Raw genomic sequence first — 20,527 nt, forward strand, 5'->3', positions numbered from 1 at the left:
GCTTAACCCTTGCTTTGAGATATAGTAAACAACCCCTCCCCCTCTCTTTAATTTGTTGCTATTTTTCAGGTTGCCCTGGAGATTAGTATTACACCCTGCTTCTGTTTTCAGTGGCAGATTTTACCTAGAGGCAGCTGTAGTCATCTGCAGGACTGCAGCCTCCCCAGTAAATCTGCCACCCACAGGGACTGCCTAACTGTGGCATTGACTTCCCAATGGAATTGCTCCCCGCTTTTCACAGCCAGACAGGCAGTTCCAGGGGGAGGTGTTTTCTCCGGGTTCAGTATAATTTCCCAATGGACGGGATGCCGGCGGTCAGAATACAGTCAGCGGCATCCCATCCATCAGAATCCCGATAGCCCCCCAGTAAGCCCCCTAACCCCCACCTGTTCCCTACTGGTATTTAGATGCCGGGATCCCAAGTCCTGGGCTTTAGACATCTGTGTTTCTGAGGCAGACGGGATTTCGGCGTCAGGATTTTGAGTGCTAGGATCCCGTCCATCGGGAAGCTGACTTTTTCCCATTTTCTCCCCCCTGGTACTGCCAGTCCGGACCACGATAGCAGAGACAGTGCTTCCCATGGGAAGCCACTCCCCTGCTATTACAGCAGCGTTATCTGGCTTCTAGAAGCTGCAGCCAGTGCAGTCCCTAGAAGCCAGCCCTTTTGCTAAATTGTGAATCTGGCTTAAGCCCCATCCCCAGATTTAGACTCCATCTCGCAGTGCCAACAGACTTAAGCCCTGTCTCCCAGTGATGTCAGCCATTAGTCACCTGGAGGGCAGGAAGATCAGCCAGACAAAATGCAGACCCCCGGCCAGACTGCTAAGGAAACGCCACTGGTTTCCAGTTGGGCTTTGTCAAGAACCTTGCCATGTGCAGTGGATTGAGTCTCTGTGAAGACATCTTTATAGAGAGCGCTTTGTGCATTATACATAGATAGGTGGTGTGTTCCATAAAGACCGGTAGAGTAAGCAGCTTTTCCTTTCTCTATTTCCACGGCACATCCCATATCGTATGCAATTTCTTTTACCTGGAAGAACATTGCTGGTGTTTACTACATGCAGTCCCTAGAGTGCAAAGCGTACAATCATGTTTGTGGTGCCTGAGGCATTACTGGATAGGGACTTTACAAATATCCGAAGATAGTTTTACGGGAAAACATGGTTATGTTTTACTTTACATTTCCAACTCAAGATGTGATTTTGGTTGTGTTGGGAAATAATTCAAGAGTTGAATGTAAGGGAATCATTTAGTGTATGAGATTTGCTCTGAATCACAATGTGTTTATGTAGTCTGTGTCTGTAAGAGCGCAGACTCTTATTTTGTGTATGTAGGACTGTTCTAACTGTGCTGCTGCTGTCTTACTTCTGCCATGTTCTGCCTATTGATCGTCCCTAATGGTGTCGATCCGCCGCCGAGCTGCCCGACAGCGGATACGGGAGACCCGGCGGGGGGGGGGGGGGGAGTGAAGTTTCTTTACTCCCCCCATCACCCGGCTCCATAGCAATGCAGGCAAATATGGACGAGGTCATCCATATTGGCCTGCATGCACAAGCGACGGGGCACTAGAGATGAACAAGCGCGGGGCCGCACATCGTTCATCGCTGGTGCCTCCACACTGAAAGATATGAACGTTATCTTGTTCATTAATGAACGAGATCATTCATATATTTCAGTATTCTCGCCCAGTGTGTAGGGCCCTTAAGATAGGGGCAGGTATGAGAGCAGTAATTGATGAGAAATCACTGTGACTGTACAAATAGCAATTCTGTAACATACCAGTGGTGGCCGTTGTCAGCTACATCTCACATTCATCCCTCCTGGTCAGATATTTTCCACCTTTGCCATTCAATGCTGATATTAACCTGAAGCGTTATCCATATGCATAGGGCGTGCTTGTAGGGGGTGCCATTGGCCCAGAGGCTTAGGGGACCCAACTTTGGGGCCTGATTCAACTTCATCCAGGTTATGACGTTGTCGACCATGTTCCTGGAATCACCCACTTAGCACTGTGTGGCATAATGTTAATTTAAGGCACAGTGTGGCATGTGTATTGGCAGCAGTACAATCTGGCATATTGTTAACTTGGGTCACTTCAAAGCAGGGGTAGATTAAAAGAGGAGGGGGCATATGTGTAGGCTCCTTGCGGCCCTGTCAGCATCCACAATACTATAGACTCTGGATTTGTGTCAGAGTCTACTGCGCATGCGCAGGTCTCTGGAAAAATGTAACCTGCGCCCAGAGCCGGCCTTAGGCATAGGCAAACTAGGCAAATGCCTAGGGTATTTGGTATGCTTAGGGGCACCAGCAGCTTCTGCTGATTAAAATGATATGCGGCATGCCTATATTCTGTATGTGACTGCGGCTGTATCTGCATACAAAATGCTAAATTGCAGTGTATTCCTGGAAATCACTGTAATGTAGCATTTCATATGCAGATGCAGCCGCACACAGAATATAGGCATGCTGCATATCATTTTAATCAGCAGAAGCTGCTGGTGCCCCTAAGCATACAAAATGCCCTAGGCATTTGCCTAGTTTGCCTATGCCTAAGGCCGGCTCTGGGCGCAGGTTAATTTTTTCCAGAGACCTGCGCATGCGCAGTAGACTCTGACACAAACTCTTTAGACATCTGTGCATCCTAGCCGCATAGTAATGCAAATAATATGATGCATTTTCATAAACAAAAGGCGCCCGACGTTAGCAAAGCTGCCAGCTGACTCATGCCAGGCATCTCCTGCAGAACTAGCGGCGGTGCTAGGGGGCACCAGCCATAATCTTGCCTAGGGCATCATATTGGTTAGGGCCGGCTCTGCCTGCGCCTTGTTCCTGGGGACATATCTACTGTGCATGTGTGAATCGCTGGGAAAATTGCAGTTGCACCGTTTTCCCAGTGATTAATGTCACCAGCGCCGGCCTTCATGAGATGGGGTAAGTATAATTATATGGGTGCAGGGTGTGCGGTGTGGGTCCCTTTGGACCCAGGGGCTTGTGTGTACCAAACATTCTGCACCCATTATAGATACTTCAATGCTTCAAAGTGACTATATGAGCTGAGGGTACTTTGTTGATATAGGGGGTCATTCCGAGTTGTTCGCTAGCTGCATTCGTTCACTGTGCAGCGATGAGGCAAAAAAAACTGCACTTCTGCGTATGCGGCGCAATGCGCACGCGCGACGTACTTTCACAACAGCCGAAGTAGTTTCACACAAGGTCTAGCGAAGCATTTCAGTCGCACTGCTGGCCACAGAGTGATTGACAGGAAAGGGGCGTTTCTGGGTGTCAACTGACCGTTTTCAGGAAGTGATCGAGAAAACGCAGGCGTGCCAGGAAAAACGCAGGCGTGGCTGGGCGAACGCAGAGCGTGTTTGTGACGTCAAATCAGGAACTAAACAGTCTGAAGTGATCGCAAGCGCTGAGTAGGTCTGGAGCTACTCTGAAACTGCTCAAAATTATTTTGCAGCCGCTCTGCGACCCTTTTTGTTTGCACTTCTGCTAAGCTAACATACACTCCCAGTGGGTGGCGGCTTAGCGTTTGCACGGCTAGTAAAAACTGCTAGCGAGCGAACAACTCGGAATGACCACCATAATGTGAACTAGGGCACTACTATGGGGCATAACATTAACTAGGACACCACTATGGCGCAGAAAAAAATTGTTTTGCCGAGCGGTGTCTCCAGAATGGGGAGGCGACATCTTCCACATGTTGCTGTGAAGCCCACAACGTTGGCAGCAAGTTATTCAAAACTTATTTTTTGACCATTTTTGATCTTATTTGTCACCTATTGATCGGGATTATCACATTATTGCAGTTTGATATTCCGTGTAGGCTATCTGTCGTTGCACCTGTTGTAAGATGGCCTGTTATCATCCTGGCATATTTATTCCCAGAACAAAACAACAACCACACACATTTGTGTAAACTCTCAACTATATCATGGAGCACTGCTCATTGTATGTAAGTTATTAGAAAATACACCCTTCCGTTAAAGCTAATTATTACTTATTGTGTTTTTCAGAAATTACAGCTCATGATGCCAATGCTGGTTTCCTACAAAAACATGGAGAATGGGTGCGTCTCTCACATGATAACTGAGGAATACAAATTGAGCCCTTTGTTGAATTCTCACCTTTACCAATGAAATAAATGATTGCACTGTGCAATGCCAACCACTACTGACTGACAATGTAACTTTGAAAATAGCCCCCTTACACATACACATACACACACTTCTTTTATCTATAGGTTGCACATGCCTGAGCTTTTATCTGTGACCAGAACAAATAATGACGCCAGGAACCCAAAAGTCCACAAGACGGCACTAACAGAGTACAGGACCCCAGCTGTGCACAGCGCCTACACGCGCCTACTCTGTACTTGCTGCAAAGACTTCTGCTTATTCAGGCAATGCTGCTTTTTTCAGATTGAACTACTTGCCTCAATATCTTGGACTGGTGCATGAGCTGTATACAATATCTTCTCATATATGCAAAAGTATTACACATCCCTTGACATGTAAAGATGTGTATTCCGCTATTCTTTTTTTATCATTATTTTTAATCACGAGAAGAGAGTTTATGACAGACTAACCATGCATGATTACACTGATGATACCTTTTAGTTATCTATTTTTCCATATATTGTGCCTGAGTCAGAGGTGCATGCAGTGTCAAAGTAGGACACAGTAAAGCCATCTTTTGCCACTGTGCATGTGCCAAAGCCGCACTGTGCACGAGCAGCAAATGATTAGCGATTGCAGACACACACACAGTGAGTGACAAGTAGTCAGCGTTTGGGGGAGGTAGCTGGGTTTGTCTAGAAAAATGCTGGTGTGCCGGGAACACTTTCTGGGCGTTGCCTAGTCAGCTACTGCCAAGTCGTTCACAACCGGAGAGAGGTCCTGGGGTCTTAGGAGAGGCGCTCTGCTGGAGACAGCATAGGATTCCACAGAGGTCCAACGGTCTGACTGAAATGCGCCCGATGTTTCCGCTTATGTACGTGAGTGGCAGATGTGAGACGCCGGCAGTGGCCGACTGTGCACAAAACCGCGGCTAAGTCATTAGCATAAGTTCTAGAAAACCCTGCGACTAAACAAAATTGCAGCTGCGCTTGCAACTGTGTGTACCTCTGGGTCAGACCATTTGCTAGATCAGTTTAGTATGCATTATTGACATTGTATTTCAAAATACATCTAATCTTTTCTATATTATTATATATAATCATAACATTTTTAGAAAATGTCATCTGTTTCTTTTTTCCCCAGTGTTTTTATATCTGCTGTCAACATTCCATAATGCCTTTTATGTATTACTGTGCTATTGATTTTGTGTAATTCCAGGTATTTTTTATTATTATTATTTTTTAATCTGTGCTGAAATGCAGTCTTTTATATGTGAACGTGGGCGTATCGGCACTGATACAGTAATGAGGTGCATTGTTCTCACCTCCTATGGAGAGGTTCTGAGCAACGCACTGAAGGTTGCTAGAATTTGTCACATTTATATGTGGTTTGTTAGACTGCTCTGAAAAAATATAAACTATTTATTTAAAAAAACCATATATTTTTTTATTGGCTCTCAAAACAGAGCAGCAAAGAAAATGCAATTTGACTAATTGGCGCACATCTGAATTAAATAGTTCTATTACACAACCTTTTTTCAGAATGCACAATAAACGCACAATAAAGTTTGTGTTTACATGGAATCTCTATGCTATACTGATTTTAGTGTAATATTTTACCCATCAATTCCATTCCAGATATTAGTGTTGTGTAACCAACATGAACAAGTATGTTTTGTTATTATTAGACATCAATACACTGCAAATTTAATATTTTGCCTTTGTGTGTTAGAATTTCCCAAATTGGTAAAATGCTCAGTGTAAATGGTTCTGTTTATGTAAAGAAAATTGTAAGATGAAGAAAGATACATTTCGATGAAAAATAGTTGGAGACGGGACATTAATTAGTACCTTTCCATTTTTTTTATTGATTTTATTTTTACTTTGTCCTTTATTTGTTCTCCAGTTATTGTACATGGTAATTATAATTGTAGTCTATTGGATAAGGTGTAACCTTATGCTTTAGCTTTGGGATATTGGAGTGAATTGCAAGATGTGTCTTTGTAACAGCTAGAACGTGTGCTTCATATTACTGGTCCCAATGATAGTCTCTGTGTTTATCAGAACATTAAAACAAACTTTTGGATTTTTTACTAAATTAGCATTTATAAACTACAAGGGTTCTTAATAGTGACAAGATCAATTGTGGAAAAAATTTTCACCTAAGGTATACGTGATCGATCCAATGGGTCTAGTTGATAATGAGAAATCCCTAGTTAACCTTAGTTGAGTGTATCTAACAGTACTACTGGGAGAAGATTCTACAGTGTAGTCTCTTTAGAGTGTATGTACTGTAGTCCTCTGCGTATACCCAGTCCCCAACACTACATCATCTGCCAATCAGTGATTTCAAAGCAGTTAGCAGATGGGGCTAGGGTTGGACTTATGCAGTAGACTGTGTATTATCCACTCCTCTTTCAGGAAAGAACTGTTCCCTACCAATCGGGTGCCGACAGCTCTGTCTGGTCCCGGTACAGGGAGGAAGTGTAGGCAGACCCTCTCGTTTCAAAATATAAAAATCTATCACTTACGCCGATGCAGATTCAGGGGGGGGGGGGGGGGGGTTTGCGGATGTAGGTGTGATAGGGCTGACTGCTGCTGCAGCTGCCTCCTTCCCCAGCGCAGCAGGATGTGCTGGGCTAAGGATAGAGGCTGCTGCAGCAGCAACAGTCAGTCTTCTCTCTCCCTGCCTGAAGTGCGGCTCTCTGCAACAGGGAAGGGGAAAGGGGCAGCGGGACCCTGGACCCAGCCGGGCCCTTCCAATAGGCCTGGGCATGGGTGAAGAGGACCCGCACCCCCTCTCAGCGCCACTTCTACCAAGATACTGGTTCGATATGTTATGCTAATTATTGTATCTAACCAACTGCAGGGACCTGGGAAAGACTTTATTTATTCAATGGTCAGTTACAAACCGCAAATATATGCTATGCTTTTTATATGTGCATCTACGTATCCGTAGAGTGCATTCCCTCTTCACCATCTGTATACACCCCCTTTATTCATGTAGATTTTTCATTTTGGCTTTTAAAATGCATTTGAGCCTCATCTGTCTTACATTATCATGGCAGCTAGAGGACATCAGAGCGGCCTATTGTTTGTGCATCTGCAGTATCTTACATTATCATGGCAGCTGGAGGACATCAGAGCGGCCTATTGTTTGTGCATCTGCAGTATCTTACATTATCATGGCAGCTGGAGGACATCAGAGCGGCCTATTGTTTGTGCATCTGCAGTATCTTACATTATCATGGCAGCTAGAGGACATCAGAGCGGCCTATTGTTTGTGCATCTGCAGTATCTTACATTATCATGGCAGCTGGAGGACATCACAGCGGCCTATTGTTTGTGCATCTGCAGTATCTTACATTATCATGGCAGCTGGAGGACATCAGAGCGGCCTATTGTTTGTGCATCTGCAGTATCTTACATTATCATGGCAGCTGGAGGACATTAGAGCGGCCTATTGTTTGTGCATCTGCAACTTTTGTGCGTTTGAAGAAATGCCTTTGGATGGTGCAACATAAATCTGATTTTAAGTACAAGGATTAGATCCCGTCTCAGAGGTTGTGGAGAACTAAAGTCCAATTGCAGTGGAGTTTTTGTGCCCTGTACAATGTGACTTCTCCACCCCATTATATTTCAGTAATACTATACCACAAAATGTAATCTTCTTACTGTGCATGCCATCACACCTGGTGCAACTGTGCAAACAGTACTGTAGGTGCATGATGCCACGAAAGGGCATTTATGCTGCAATTTTGCACTTCTGTGGTTTCTAAATAACCCTTTCCTTAGCCTCAAGAGGACTGCTAAAACTCAGAAGTTCTCCAATATGAACCATGGATGTAGTATACATTACCTCTATATTGATTTTTCCTACAACTGTGTTAAAAAGTATTGGACCTCTGTGAACCTCATACTATACAAAAAGCATATGGTATAGTCCGAGCCATAAGTAGGCATTTTAGTGCCCAGGGTGAGGGACAATATAATGCCACATTTTGGTTGGGCATGGTTATCCTTCTACCAAATGCCCTCTCAGCTCACTCTTCACATTGAGGCTTTGCACTGATCTCAGACAAGCTCATCTCCATGATTTACATAGTGTATAACAATCCCTTTTCTCTATTCTTTTCAAATGCTGGGAGCGGAACTACAACACATTGGTCTCTGTCACAATAATGCCTTACTGAGGTCTCAGTGTCTCTATCTTACAGAGTCTACACTTGTGCTCTTCATTCTCCCCTCATATCACTTCCATAGCTCTAACCCTGGGGACTCATGGTAAAACCTTTGTGGAACTACAGGTCCCAGTGTGCCCTATGTTGGGATAACATTATGCCTGCTCTCCATCCACTACTGCTCTCCTTGATTATTTATGCCAGTTGCCTGTGGTCTGCTTACTGCCCAGCATGCTGCCTGACCACAAGACACTTTAGTGAAAGCTGATGCATTGCAAACCCCTTTCTAACATGCCAATCTGTGCAGAGGATGGAAAGAGATCATGGTGGACATACGTAGTCATTTCATGTATACCATTCAGCTCAGTAATCCAATACGTTTGGTATAAATCCATTTAAAATAGTGGCTTTACTTACACACTGTTCAATTCCAAGAGATGGTCTTGCCGTCCCAGAGAAGTGCTTGGAATGCCGCCTGCTCAGACACCACAATCGCACATTTTCCCTAACACCCCATAGAGGTGCCTAGGAAAATGGGCTATGTTAGCTCACGTAGTCCTTGGGGATGTGCACAGCCAGACTCTCCCAAGAATTGAACTGCCCCCTTAAGCATAAATTAGAACCCCCTTTCCCCCCCCCCCCCCCTCCCAAGGAAAAGAAAAAAAACCTCATCAAGTTAGTTTTAATGTAACTTCTAAGTTGGGACCAACTTGTTGTAAACGATCAACCACTGTAACACGGGTGTAGTATGTTATGCCAGTGCTTGAGATCCCGGCGCCCAGCATACCGACACCGGGATCCCAACCGCCGGCAGGCAGCGGGGTGAGCGCAAAAGAGCCCCTTGTGGGCGTGGTGGCGCGCTAAGCGTGCCACGCTATTTATTCTCCCTCCAGGGGGGTGTCATGGACACCCCAAGAGGGAGAATAGTTGTCGGTATGGCAGCTGTCGAGATTCCGGCGTCTGTATGGTGAGCGCCGTGATCCCGACAGCCGGCATATCAAATGCCTCCCCTGTAATAGTTACTTTATGTGTTATGAAACTTGGGCCTTCTTTAAAGTTATGGTATGCATTATATTTGACAGTAAAGTATTAAGTAAAAGGTAAGTTATTTGAACCATAGTTTGCAAACCAGAACCACAGACCTAATGCAGAACACCTGATGTAGCCTAACATTAAACAAAAAAGGTCTTTTGACTTCAGTCAGTCAGATTTATTTGTACATACTGCGGCTGTTTCTGGCTGCTGTATTGTATATCTGCATGAGTATCCCTCCTAGTCATTTCATCTGAAAGTGTAAATAATGTAAACCTTGAATGAATATATTATTAAAAAAATGATATGATCGCAAATGTTTATAAATCCAAGTCCTCTGAGGGATGGAAGCTGATGGCTGATCGTGTTAGCATGTAGCAGTGTGTATGTTTTACTCTTTAGACTAGAATATCCTGAGCAGTTGCAGCTCGATTTTCCTTTGTGAATGAGCACTTGTAAAGCTGGAGTATTTAACTCAAAGTTGGTATCAGGTTGTTTATATACCCAAAGTCACATTGCAATGTAATGCACACTTGATGTTTGTACACACAGACGTGTGTTAAGAGTTTAAAAAATAACTAGCATGGCAAAAACAATTCTAACCTACAAATCTCACTGTAAAGATTACAAGTGATGACAAGATGCCTTGAATAAAAAATAAAAAGTATTCCTTGTATAAGTGTATTTAAAGAAGATTGTATATTTCTGTATAATATGTTAAGTCTCCATAACGTTGGATGATTGCTAGCTATCTGCATGTAAACTACTTATATAGTCTAACATGGTGTAAACTTGTGGCAAGAAAAATGAATCAATGATCCATAGCGAGAAATCGAACTGTCGTTCTGACTAAAGAAAATAGTGTTCCACTTGAATTCAAAATAATTCTGTGTTTCAGGATTATACCTAAAATATTGTACCATCTGTTCTCTTTAAAGTGTACCCGTCGCCTACACCTAAACCAGTATTCATGATTGAGGGGTCTATTCATGAAGCAGTGAAAAGTGTGGAGAAGTGAGCTAGTGGAGAAGTTGCCCATGGCAACCAATCAGCTGCTACGTATAATTTTATAGAATGCATTTTATAAATGTTACCTCAACACTGATTGGTTGCCATGAGCAACTTCTCCACTGGCTCACTACACTCTCTTCACTGCTTATTGAATAGACCCCTATGTATCCTATTGACTTATTTGGAATTAAGTGCTATAAATAAAGCACGCAGTTGAGGTAGCCAATGATTTTACTAGAAATTGGTGACCTCACTGAGGAGCTGTATGATGGCAATGTGGAAACTTTATACTTGTTACACTATATAACAGTGATTTTCTGCCAATTATCTCCATCTGTACTCATGTGCAGAGGTCCAATGTTTGGGCTTGTTCATACTTTTGTGTGTTATGTTTTTTTAAAGATCAATGAATGAAGTATCTTTCAAGCATATTTGTAATAGCATAAATAGTCAATGGGAGAAATCTGTAGTATATTCACATAAAAGCAAAGTGTTGTGCTGAAATTCTCTGCACTGACTGCACAAGTAGGAACAGTCCCATTTTTCACTTTCCTATATTTTTTATTACATTTTTTCTCTAACGTCCTAGTGGATGCTGGGGACTCCGTCAGGACCATGGGGATTAGCGGCTCCGCAGGAGACAGGGCACAAAAATAAAGCTTTAGGATCAGGTGGTGTGCACTGGCTCCTCCCCCTATGACCCTCCTCCAAGCCTCAGTTAGGTTTTTGTGCCCGTCCGAGCAGGGTGCAATCTAGGTGTCTCTCCTAAAGAGCTGCTTAGAAAAAGTTTTTAGGTTTTTTATTTTCAGTGAGTCCTGCTGGCAACAGGCTCACTGCATCGAGGGACTTAGGGGAGAGAAGTGAACTCACCTGCGTGCAGGATGGATTGGCTTCTTAGGCTACTGGACACCATTAGCTCCAGAGGGAGTCGGAACACAGGTCTCACCCTGGGGTTCGTCCCGGAGCCGCGCCGCCGACCCCCCTTGCAGATGCCGAAGATGGAAGAGGTCCAGAAGCAGGCGGCAGAAGACTCTTCAGTCTTCCTGAGGTAGCGCACAGCACTGCAGCTGTGCGCCATTGTTGTCAGCACACTTCACACAGCGGTCACGGAGGGTGCAGGGCGTTGGGGGGGCGCCCTGGGCAGCAATATATAATACCTTTTTATGGCTAAAAATACATCACATATAGCCCTTTGAGGCTATATGGATGTATTTAACCCCTGCCAGATCTCACAGATTCCGGAGAAGAGCCCGCCGAAATAGGGGGCGGGGCTTATTCTCCTCAGCACACAGCGCCATTTTCCTGCTCAGCTCCGCTGTGAGGAAGGCTCCCAGGACTCTCCCCTGCACTGCACTACAGAAACAGGGTAAAACAGAGAGGGGGGGCACTTTTTTTGGCGATATTAATATATTTAAGCTGCTATAAGGATACAACACTTATATAGGGTTGTTCCCATATATATTATAGCGCTTGGGTGTGTGCTGGCAAACTCTCCCTCTGTCTCCCCAAAGGGCTAGTGGGGTCCTGTCTTCAATAGAGCATTCCCTGTGTGTCTGCTGTGTGTCGGTACGTGTGTGTCGACATGTATGAGGACGATGTTGGTGTGGAGGCAGAGCAATTGCCGGTAATGGTGATGTCACCCCCTAGGGAGTCGACACCGGAATGGATGGCTTTGTTTATGGAATTACGTGATAATGTCAGCACATTACAAAAATCAGTTGACGACATGAGACGGCCGTCAAACCAGTTGGTACCTGCCCAGGCGTCTCAGACACCGTCAGGGGCTGTAAAACGCCCTTTACCTCAGTCGGTCGATACAGACCCAGACACGGACACTGAATCTAGTGTCGACGGTGAAGAAACAAACGTATTTTCCAGTAGGGCCACACGTTATATGATCACGGCAATGAAGGAGACTTTGCATATCTCTGATACTACAAGTACCACAAAAAGGGGTATTATGTGGGGGGTGAAAAAACTACCTGTAGTTTTTCCTGAATCAGAGGAATTGAATGATGTATGTGATGAAGCGTGGGTTAACCCAGATAGAAAAGGGCTAATTTCTAAAAAGTTATTGGCATTATACCCTTTCCCGCCAGAGGTTAGGGCGCGCTGGGAAACACCCCCTAAGGTGGATAAGGCGCTCACACGCTTATCAAAACAAGTGGCGTTACCGTCTCCTGATACGGCCGCCCTCAAGGATCCAGCTGATAGGAGGCTGGAAACTACTCTAAAAAGTATATACACACAAACTGGTGTTATACTGCGACCAGCCATCGCCTCAGCCTGGATGTGCAGTGCTGGAGTGGTCTGGTCGGATTCCCTGACTGAAAATATTGATACCCTGGATAGGGACAGTATTTTACAGACTTTAGAGCAATTAAAGGATGCTTTTCTTTATATGCGAGATGCTCAGAGGGATATTTGCACTCTGGCATCGAGAGTAAGTGCGATGTCCATATCTGCCAGAAGAAGTTTATGGACACGACAGTGGTCAGGTGATGCGGATTCCAAACGGCATATGGAAGTATTGCCGTATAAAGGGGAGGAATTATTTGGCGTCGGTCTATCGGATTTGGTGGCCACGGCAACTGCCGGGAAATCCACCTTTTTACCTCAGACCCCCTCCCAACAGAAAAAGACACCGTCTTTTCAACCGCAGTCCTTTCGGTCCTATAAGAACAAGCGGGCAAAAGGACAGTCATATCTGCCCCGAGGCAGAGGAAAGGGTAAGAGAGGGCAGCAAGCAGCCCCTTCCCAGGAACAGAAGCCCTCCGCGGGTTCTGCAAAGCCCTCAGCATGACGCTGGGGCTTTACAAGCGGACTCAGGAGCGGTGGGGGGTCGACTCAAGAATTTCAGCGCGCAGTGGGCTTGCTCACAGGTGGACCCCTGGATCCTGCAGGTAGTATCTCAGGGTTACAGGTTGGAATTCGAGAAGTCTCCCCCTCGCCGGTTCCTAAAGTCTGCTTTGCCAACGTCTCCCTCAGACAGGGCGACGGTATTGGAAGCCATTCACAAGCTGTTTTCTCAGCAGGTGATAGTCAAGGTACCCCTCCTACAACAGGGAAAGGGGTATTACTCCACGCTATTTGTGGTACCGAAGCCGGACGGCTCGGTAAGACCTATTCTAAATCTGAAATCTTTGAACCTGTACATACAAAAATTCAAGTTCAAGATGGAATCACTCAGAGCAGTGATAGCGAATCTGGAAGAAGGGGACTTTATGGTGTCCCTGGACATAAAAGATGCTTACCTGCATGTCCCAATTTGCCCTTCACATCAAGGGTACCTCAGGTTCGTGGTGCAAAACTGTCATTATCAGTTTCAGACGCTGCCGTTTGGATTGTCCACGGCACCTCGGGTCTTTACCAAGGTAATGGCCGAAATGATGATTCTTCTGCGAAGAAGAGGCGTATTAATTATCCCTTACTTGGACGATCTCCTGATAAGGGCAAGGTCCAGAGAACAGCTGGAGGACGGAGTAGCACTAACCCAAGTAGTGCTGCAACAACACGGGTGGATTCTGAATTTCCCAAAATCTCAGTTGACCCCGACAACACGTCTGCTGTTCCTGGGAATGATTCTGGACACGGTTCAGAAAAAGGTGTTTCTTCCGGAGGAGAAAGCCAAGGAGTTATCCGAACTTGTCAGGAACCTGCTAAAACCAGGAAAAGTGTCTGTGCATCAATGCACAAGAGTCCTGGGAAAGATGGTGGCTTCTTACGAAGCAATCCCATTCGGCAGATTCCACGCACGAACTTTTCAGTGGGATCTGCTGGACAAATGGTCCGGATCGCATCTGCAGATGCATCAGCGGATAACCTTATCGCCACGGACAAGGGTGTCTCTTCTGTGGTGGTTGCAGAGTGCTCATCTGTTAGAAGGCCGCAGATTCGGCATACAGGACTGGGTCCTGGTGACCACGGATGCCAGTCTGAGAGGCTGGGGAGCGGTCACACAGGGAAGAAACTTCCAGGGAGTATGGTCAAGCCTGGAGATGTCTCTTCACATAAATATACTGGAGCTAAGAGCGATTTACAATGCTCTAAGCCTGGCAAAACCCCTGCTTCGGGGTCAGCCGGTGTTGATCCAGTCAGACAACATCACGGCAGTCGCCCACGTAAACAGACAGGGCGGCACAAGAAGCAGGAGAGCAATGGCAGAAGCTGCAAGGATTCTTCGCTGGGCGGAAGATCATGTGATAGCACTGTCAGCAGTGTTCATTCCGGGAGTGGACAACTGGGAAGCAGACTTCCTCAGCAGACACGATCTACACCCGGGAGAGTGGGGACTTCATCCAGAAGTCTTCCACATGATTGTGAACCGTTGGGAAAAACCAAAGGTGGATATGATGGCGTCTCGCCTCAACAAAAAACTGGACAGGTATTGCGCCAGGTCAAGAGACCCTCAGGCAATAGCTGTGGACGCTCTGGTAACACCGTGGGTGTTCCAGTCAGTGTATGTGTTTCCTCCTCTGCCTCTCATACCCAAAGTACTGAGAATTATACGGCAAAGGGGAGTAAGAACGATACTCGTGGCTCCGGATTGGCCAAGAAGAACTTGGTACCCGGAACTTCAGGAGATGCTCACGGAAAATCCGTGGCCTCTACCTCTAAGACGGGACCTGATTCAGCAGGGACCGTGTCTATTCCAAGACTTACCGCGGCTGCGTTTGACGGCGTGGCGGTTGAACGCCGAATTCTAAGGGAAAAAGGCATTCCAGAAGAGGTCATTCCTACACTGGTTAAAGCCAGGAAGGAGGTGACTGCACAACATTATCACCGCATTTGGAGAAAATATGTTGCGTGGTGTGAGGCCAGGAAGGCCCCCACGGAGGAATTTCAATTGGGTCGATTCCTACATTTCCTGCAAACAGGATTGTCTATGGGCCTCAAGTTGGGGTCCATTAAGGTTCAAATTTCGGCCCTGTCGATTTTCTTCCAGAAAGAATTGGCTTCGGTTCCTGAAGTCCAGACTTTTGTAAAAGGAGTACTACATATACAGCCCCGGTTGTGCCCCCAGTGGCTCCGTGGGACCTTAATGTAGTTTTGGATTTTCTCAAATCCCATTGGTTTGAGCCACTCAAATCGGCGGATTTGAAATATCTTACATGGAAAGTAACCATGCTACTGGCTCTGGCTTCAGCCAGGAGAGTGTCAGAATTGGCGGCTTTATCGTATAAAAGCCCATATCTGATTTTCCATTCGGACAGGGCAGAACTGCGGACGCGTCCTCATTTTCTGCCTAAGGTGGTGTCAGCGTTTCACCTGAACCAGCCTATTGTGGTGCCTGCGGCTACTAGCGATTTGGAGGATTCCAAGTTGCTGGACGTTGTCAGGGCATTGAAAATATATATTTCAAGGACGGCTGGAGTCAGAAAATCTGACTCGCTGTTTATACTGTATGCACCCAACAAGCTGGGTGCTCCTGCTTCTAAGCAGACGATTGCTCGTTGGATTTGTAGCACAATTCAACTTGCACATTCTGTGGCAGGCCTGCCACAGCCTAAATCTGTCAAGGCCCATTCCACAAGGAAGGTGGGCTCATCTTGGGCGGCTGCCCGAGGGGTCTCGGCATTACAACTCTGCCGAGCAGCTACGTGGTCGGGGGAGAACACGTTTGTAAAATTCTACAAATTTGATACCCTGGCTAAAGAGGACCTGGAGTTCTCTCATTCGGTGCTGCAGAGTCATCCGCACTCTCCCGCCCGTTTGGGAGCTTTGGTATAATCCCCATGGTCCTGACGGAGTCCCCAGCATCCACTAGGACGTTAGAGAAAATAAGATTTTACTTACCGATAAATCTATTTCTCGTAGTCCGTAGTGGATGCTGGGCGCCCATCCCAAGTGCGGATTGTCTGCAATACTTGTACATAGTTATTGTTACAAAAAAATCGGGTTGTTCTTGTTGTGAGCCGTCTGTTCAGAGGCTCCTACGTTGTCATACTGTTAACTGGGTTCAGATCACAAGTTGTACGGTGTGATTGGTGTGGCTGGTATGAGTCTTACCCGGGATTCAAAATCCTTCCTTATTGTGTACGCTCGTCCGGGCACAGTATCCTAACTGAGGCTTGGAGGAGGGTCATAGGGGGAGGAGCCAGTGCACACCACCTGATCCTAAAGCTTTATTTTTGTGCCCTGTCTCCTGCGGAGCCGCTAATCCCCATGGTCCTGACGGAGTCCCCAGCATCCACTACGGACTACGAGAAATAGATTTATCGGTAAGTAAAATCTTATTTTTTTCTAGATGCAAATTGCATAAACTTGACTGAAAACCCTATTGTGTGAACAAGCCCTTAGGGGAGGGATGACTGACAATAATTTTGTGAATGATCTTTGATCAAAGAATGTAATGAGAGTCTAACCATGTTAAAAACAGCCTATTTTTACTTTATAATATGCTGCAAATACTGGATGTATGTCTGCAATTTTTTAATGCTTGGATCTAAATGTGTCCCCTTCTTGCAGGCAATTTTATATAGATGGTTATTGCAATAAAAAAAATATGGATTTCAATTTGTACTGCGTTTCTTGGTATAATGCTTAATGCAATAATCAATCAAATGTAACAAATGGTATTTTATGAGGTCATAGGAAATGCGGTTTTATAATTTATAGTTATAAAGCGCTTTTCTTTAGTAGGGGTCAGAGCACTTTACATTTGCAGAAGATACAGAAAACATAAACATAATACAGAGGTGAGGCAGCCATTTTGAAAAATAAATTCCACATCCTATGCATGAAGGTACCAGGTGAGGCATCCATTTTGGGCGCACTATGTAGGCTACAGTGGGCGAGACGAAAAATACATAGCTATGTGTAATAATTGGGGGAATATGGAATAAAACAGCAGAATACAAGTTACTCACTTAATCATTAAATCCATGGATTGTTTATCCTACTAAAATATAAAGCAATGCAACAACCTTGGGAGGGGAAAATTATTTTTTTTGCAATGGTCTTAATTTGACGTTCCTGAATATCAAATAGTATCGATCTACATTGCAAGTTTTGCCTCACACCCCATAGAGGTTCACAGGAAAACCTGCAATGCCTGGCTACCTTAATGGACCAGGGAGTGCACAGTCAGGCATTGACGTGATGCCCGGCAGGACATCAAGCTGAATTGAATTCCCCCATTGGGCGGACTACATAGGTTACAATGTGAAGGATGAAAAATACACGGACATATGGAGCTCATTGGGTGTATATGAAAGGGGACTAATAAGATACTTTCTGATTTAAATAGCTTCATGTGTTGTTCATCCCGTACATGAAAGTAATAATAATGTTTACATAGCATCTTTCTACAAAAGGGCTTAAAGCACTTTACATTTGCAAGTAAGAAAGCCATATTACAAAGGAGGTAGGTCATTCCAATGGTTACAGTGGATCACTGAAATATAAAGTTTGATATATAAAGAAGAGAGAAGAGAAAGAATGTCTCTTTGTTGGCGCACATAAGATAATTAAAAATGTACTTTTAATAGATCCATTAAAATTGTCCAAACACGAAATAAGACCATACAGTACACCAAATAATACACTTATCATACATCGTGAATAAAGTACTTAATAAAGTGAGATTTTAAAACCAAGGCTCACTACCTGTGTTGTATCCTTATTAATCCAATTTAAATATATCTTACTGCGGATCAAAATTCTCAAGGGTGATTGTTCAATATTCTACATACCATATAACAATAGAGACTGTAATCTGTCTATTAAATTCAATGTCTAGACAGTTCTCTTGATATATAAAGAGCAAGATGCACCTTGCCCACAGAATAATCTGTTCCACAGAAGGCTTATCCCAGGATGACGCAGCCATCTTGGTGCACTACATAGGATTCAGTGGGAGAAATATGCACAGTTATGATTCTGATATGAAGTTAGACATTACACAGCAAATCATAGCAGTAAATAGGGAAGCAGCTATCTTCAGAGTATGCTGGCGGTTACTGAGGTGGGGCTGGATAAAGTAGAGGTTTTGATGGTAATAAGTCCTAGATAAAAAAATAAAATAAAAAATAATGCAGAAGATTTTGATGTGAGGAGACCTACATGGAACGGAGGTCTGGATGGTGTAAGGGCCTTGATTGTTAGAAGGCAAAGAGTTACTGTATAAGGACTAATATGAGGTAAGGAACATCTAGAACAATACCTAGCTTTGTTCTGATTCTTGGATTTTCCCATTGACCACAATAGCAGGGATTTTCTCGGCAGCAGATAGTATAGTTTGTGAATGCACCCTCGTCATCTAAAAAAAGAAACACGAATTACACTGAGAAATAATGTTTATATTCATGTAACACTTTGATGCATGAACTTTTTGTAACACCTGAGTTTCCACTATAATTTTAAAAGGATCGTCGCATCACTGCTATGTTATTTAGATGCCCTGACATGATGGTACCACTTCTGAATTCAGAGGTTGGCTTATCTGAAATCTTCTCTGGAGCTTTTTAAAATCTAATGCTGTGATTGGCTACAGATTATTCTAACGCTTTTCAAATAATTCCTGGTTGTAGTGTGGGGACCCAGTTTAATCAAATGAACTTTGCCGGCATAGACTTGCTGCAGACCATTGCCAATGGGTGCTTAGTGCATGTTTAGAAGAGTATGTGCAGGATCGGTCTCCCCCAGGCTACTTTTAAAGACATACTAGCGGAGCATACATAAGGGGAAATTCACTGAAGTTTTACTGTCGCAAAATGTTTTTGGATAGGTCATGTGAAGACACTTCACAACCAGCAACATTGCTCATTTTCACAGGAATATTAGTGGTGTTTGATATGATACTGTTCCCAGCCAAACATTGTGTCAGTACATTGCAGTGAACTGAGTTTCCACCATAGAAACATAATGGCCCAGATTTATCAATCCTTAGTGATAAATTGTACGGTGATAAAGTACCAACCAGCCAGTTCCCAACTGCCATGTTACAAACTGTGTTTGAGCAATGACAGGAGCTGATTGTTTGGTACTTTATCACTGTGCAATGTATCACTCTCCAAGGCTTGATAAATCTGGGACATATACATTACATCATATATGGGGAAACATAAATTGGGCAATCTACCTGGTGTACCAAAATGCATTTTCATAATTTTAATGGGAAAAAACTATATTCATTAACTACAAATGAAAACGAAAAAAAAAACAAAAAACATGCAATCATTTGATTTGCTTGAAACTACATTCACATGACACATAATTATCCATCTACAGTGCATCCGGAAAGTATTCACAGAGCTTCACTTTTTCCACATTTTGTTATTTTACTGCTTTATTCCTAAATGGAATAAATTCATTTTCTTCCTCAAAATTCTACACACAATACCCCATAATGATAATGTGAAAAAGTTTTTTGTTTTTTTTTGCAAATTTATTAAAAATAAAAAACTAAGAAATCACATGTACATAAGTATTCACAGCCTTTGCCATGAAGCTCAAAATTGAGCTCAGGTGCATCCTGTTTCCACTGATCATCCTTGAGATGTTCCTACAGCTTAATTGGAGTCCACCTGTGGTAAATTCAGTTGATTGGACATAATTTGGTAAGGCACACACCTGTCTATAAGGTCCCACACTTGACAGTGCATGTCTGAGCACAAACCAAGCATGAAGTCAAAGGAACTGTCTGTAGACCTCAGAGACCGGATTGTCTCGAGGCACAAATCTGGGTAAGGGTATAGAAAAATATCTGCTGCTTTGAAGGTCCCAGTGAGCACAGTGGCCTCCATCATCCGTAAATGGAAGAAGTTTGGCACCCCCAGGACTCTTCTTAGAGTTGGCTGGCCATCTAAACTGAGTGATCAGGGTAGAAGGGTCCTAGTCATCGAGGTGACCAAGAACCCGATGGTCACTCTGTCACAGCTACAGCATTCCTCTGTGGAGAGAGGAGAACCTTCCAGAAGGACAACCATCTCTGTAGCAATCCTCCAATTCGGCCTTTATGGTAGAGTGGCCAGACGGAAGCCACTCTTTAGTCAAAAGCACATGGCAGCCTGCCTGGAGTTTGCCAAAATACACCTGAAGGGCTCTCGGACCATAAGAAATAAAATATTGAACTCTTTGGCATGAATGCCAGGCGTCATGTTTGGAGGAAACCATGCATCGCTCATCACCAGTCTAATACCATTAGGAAAGATGAATGCAGCAATGTACAGAGACATCCTGG

General features: G+C 44.3%; 1 protein-coding gene across 6 annotated transcripts in view; it reads left to right on the forward strand.

Annotated features, from left to right (window-relative positions):
• ATP11C (ATPase phospholipid transporting 11C) overlaps window positions 1–5,697 on the forward strand; it is a 330,923-nt gene extending 325,226 nt beyond the window's left edge. For 4 of the 6 annotated variants that reach the window (XM_063937413.1, XM_063937409.1, XM_063937408.1 and 1 more), the window contains one exon: window positions 4,020–5,697. In XM_063937413.1, the coding sequence (XP_063793483.1) occupies window positions 4,020–4,142 (123 nt within the window). In that variant the 3' untranslated portion in view covers window positions 4,143–5,697. The remainder of the gene's footprint in view (window positions 1–4,019) is intronic. The other 2 variants (XM_063937410.1, XM_063937412.1) reach the window with 2 other exon arrangements.
• Window positions 5,698–20,527: the final 14,830 nt, after the last annotated feature.

Source organism: Pseudophryne corroboree, chromosome 8 (genome assembly GCF_028390025.1).
Source record: "Pseudophryne corroboree isolate aPseCor3 chromosome 8, aPseCor3.hap2, whole genome shotgun sequence".
Taxonomy (NCBI): Eukaryota; Metazoa; Chordata; class Amphibia; order Anura; family Myobatrachidae; genus Pseudophryne; species Pseudophryne corroboree.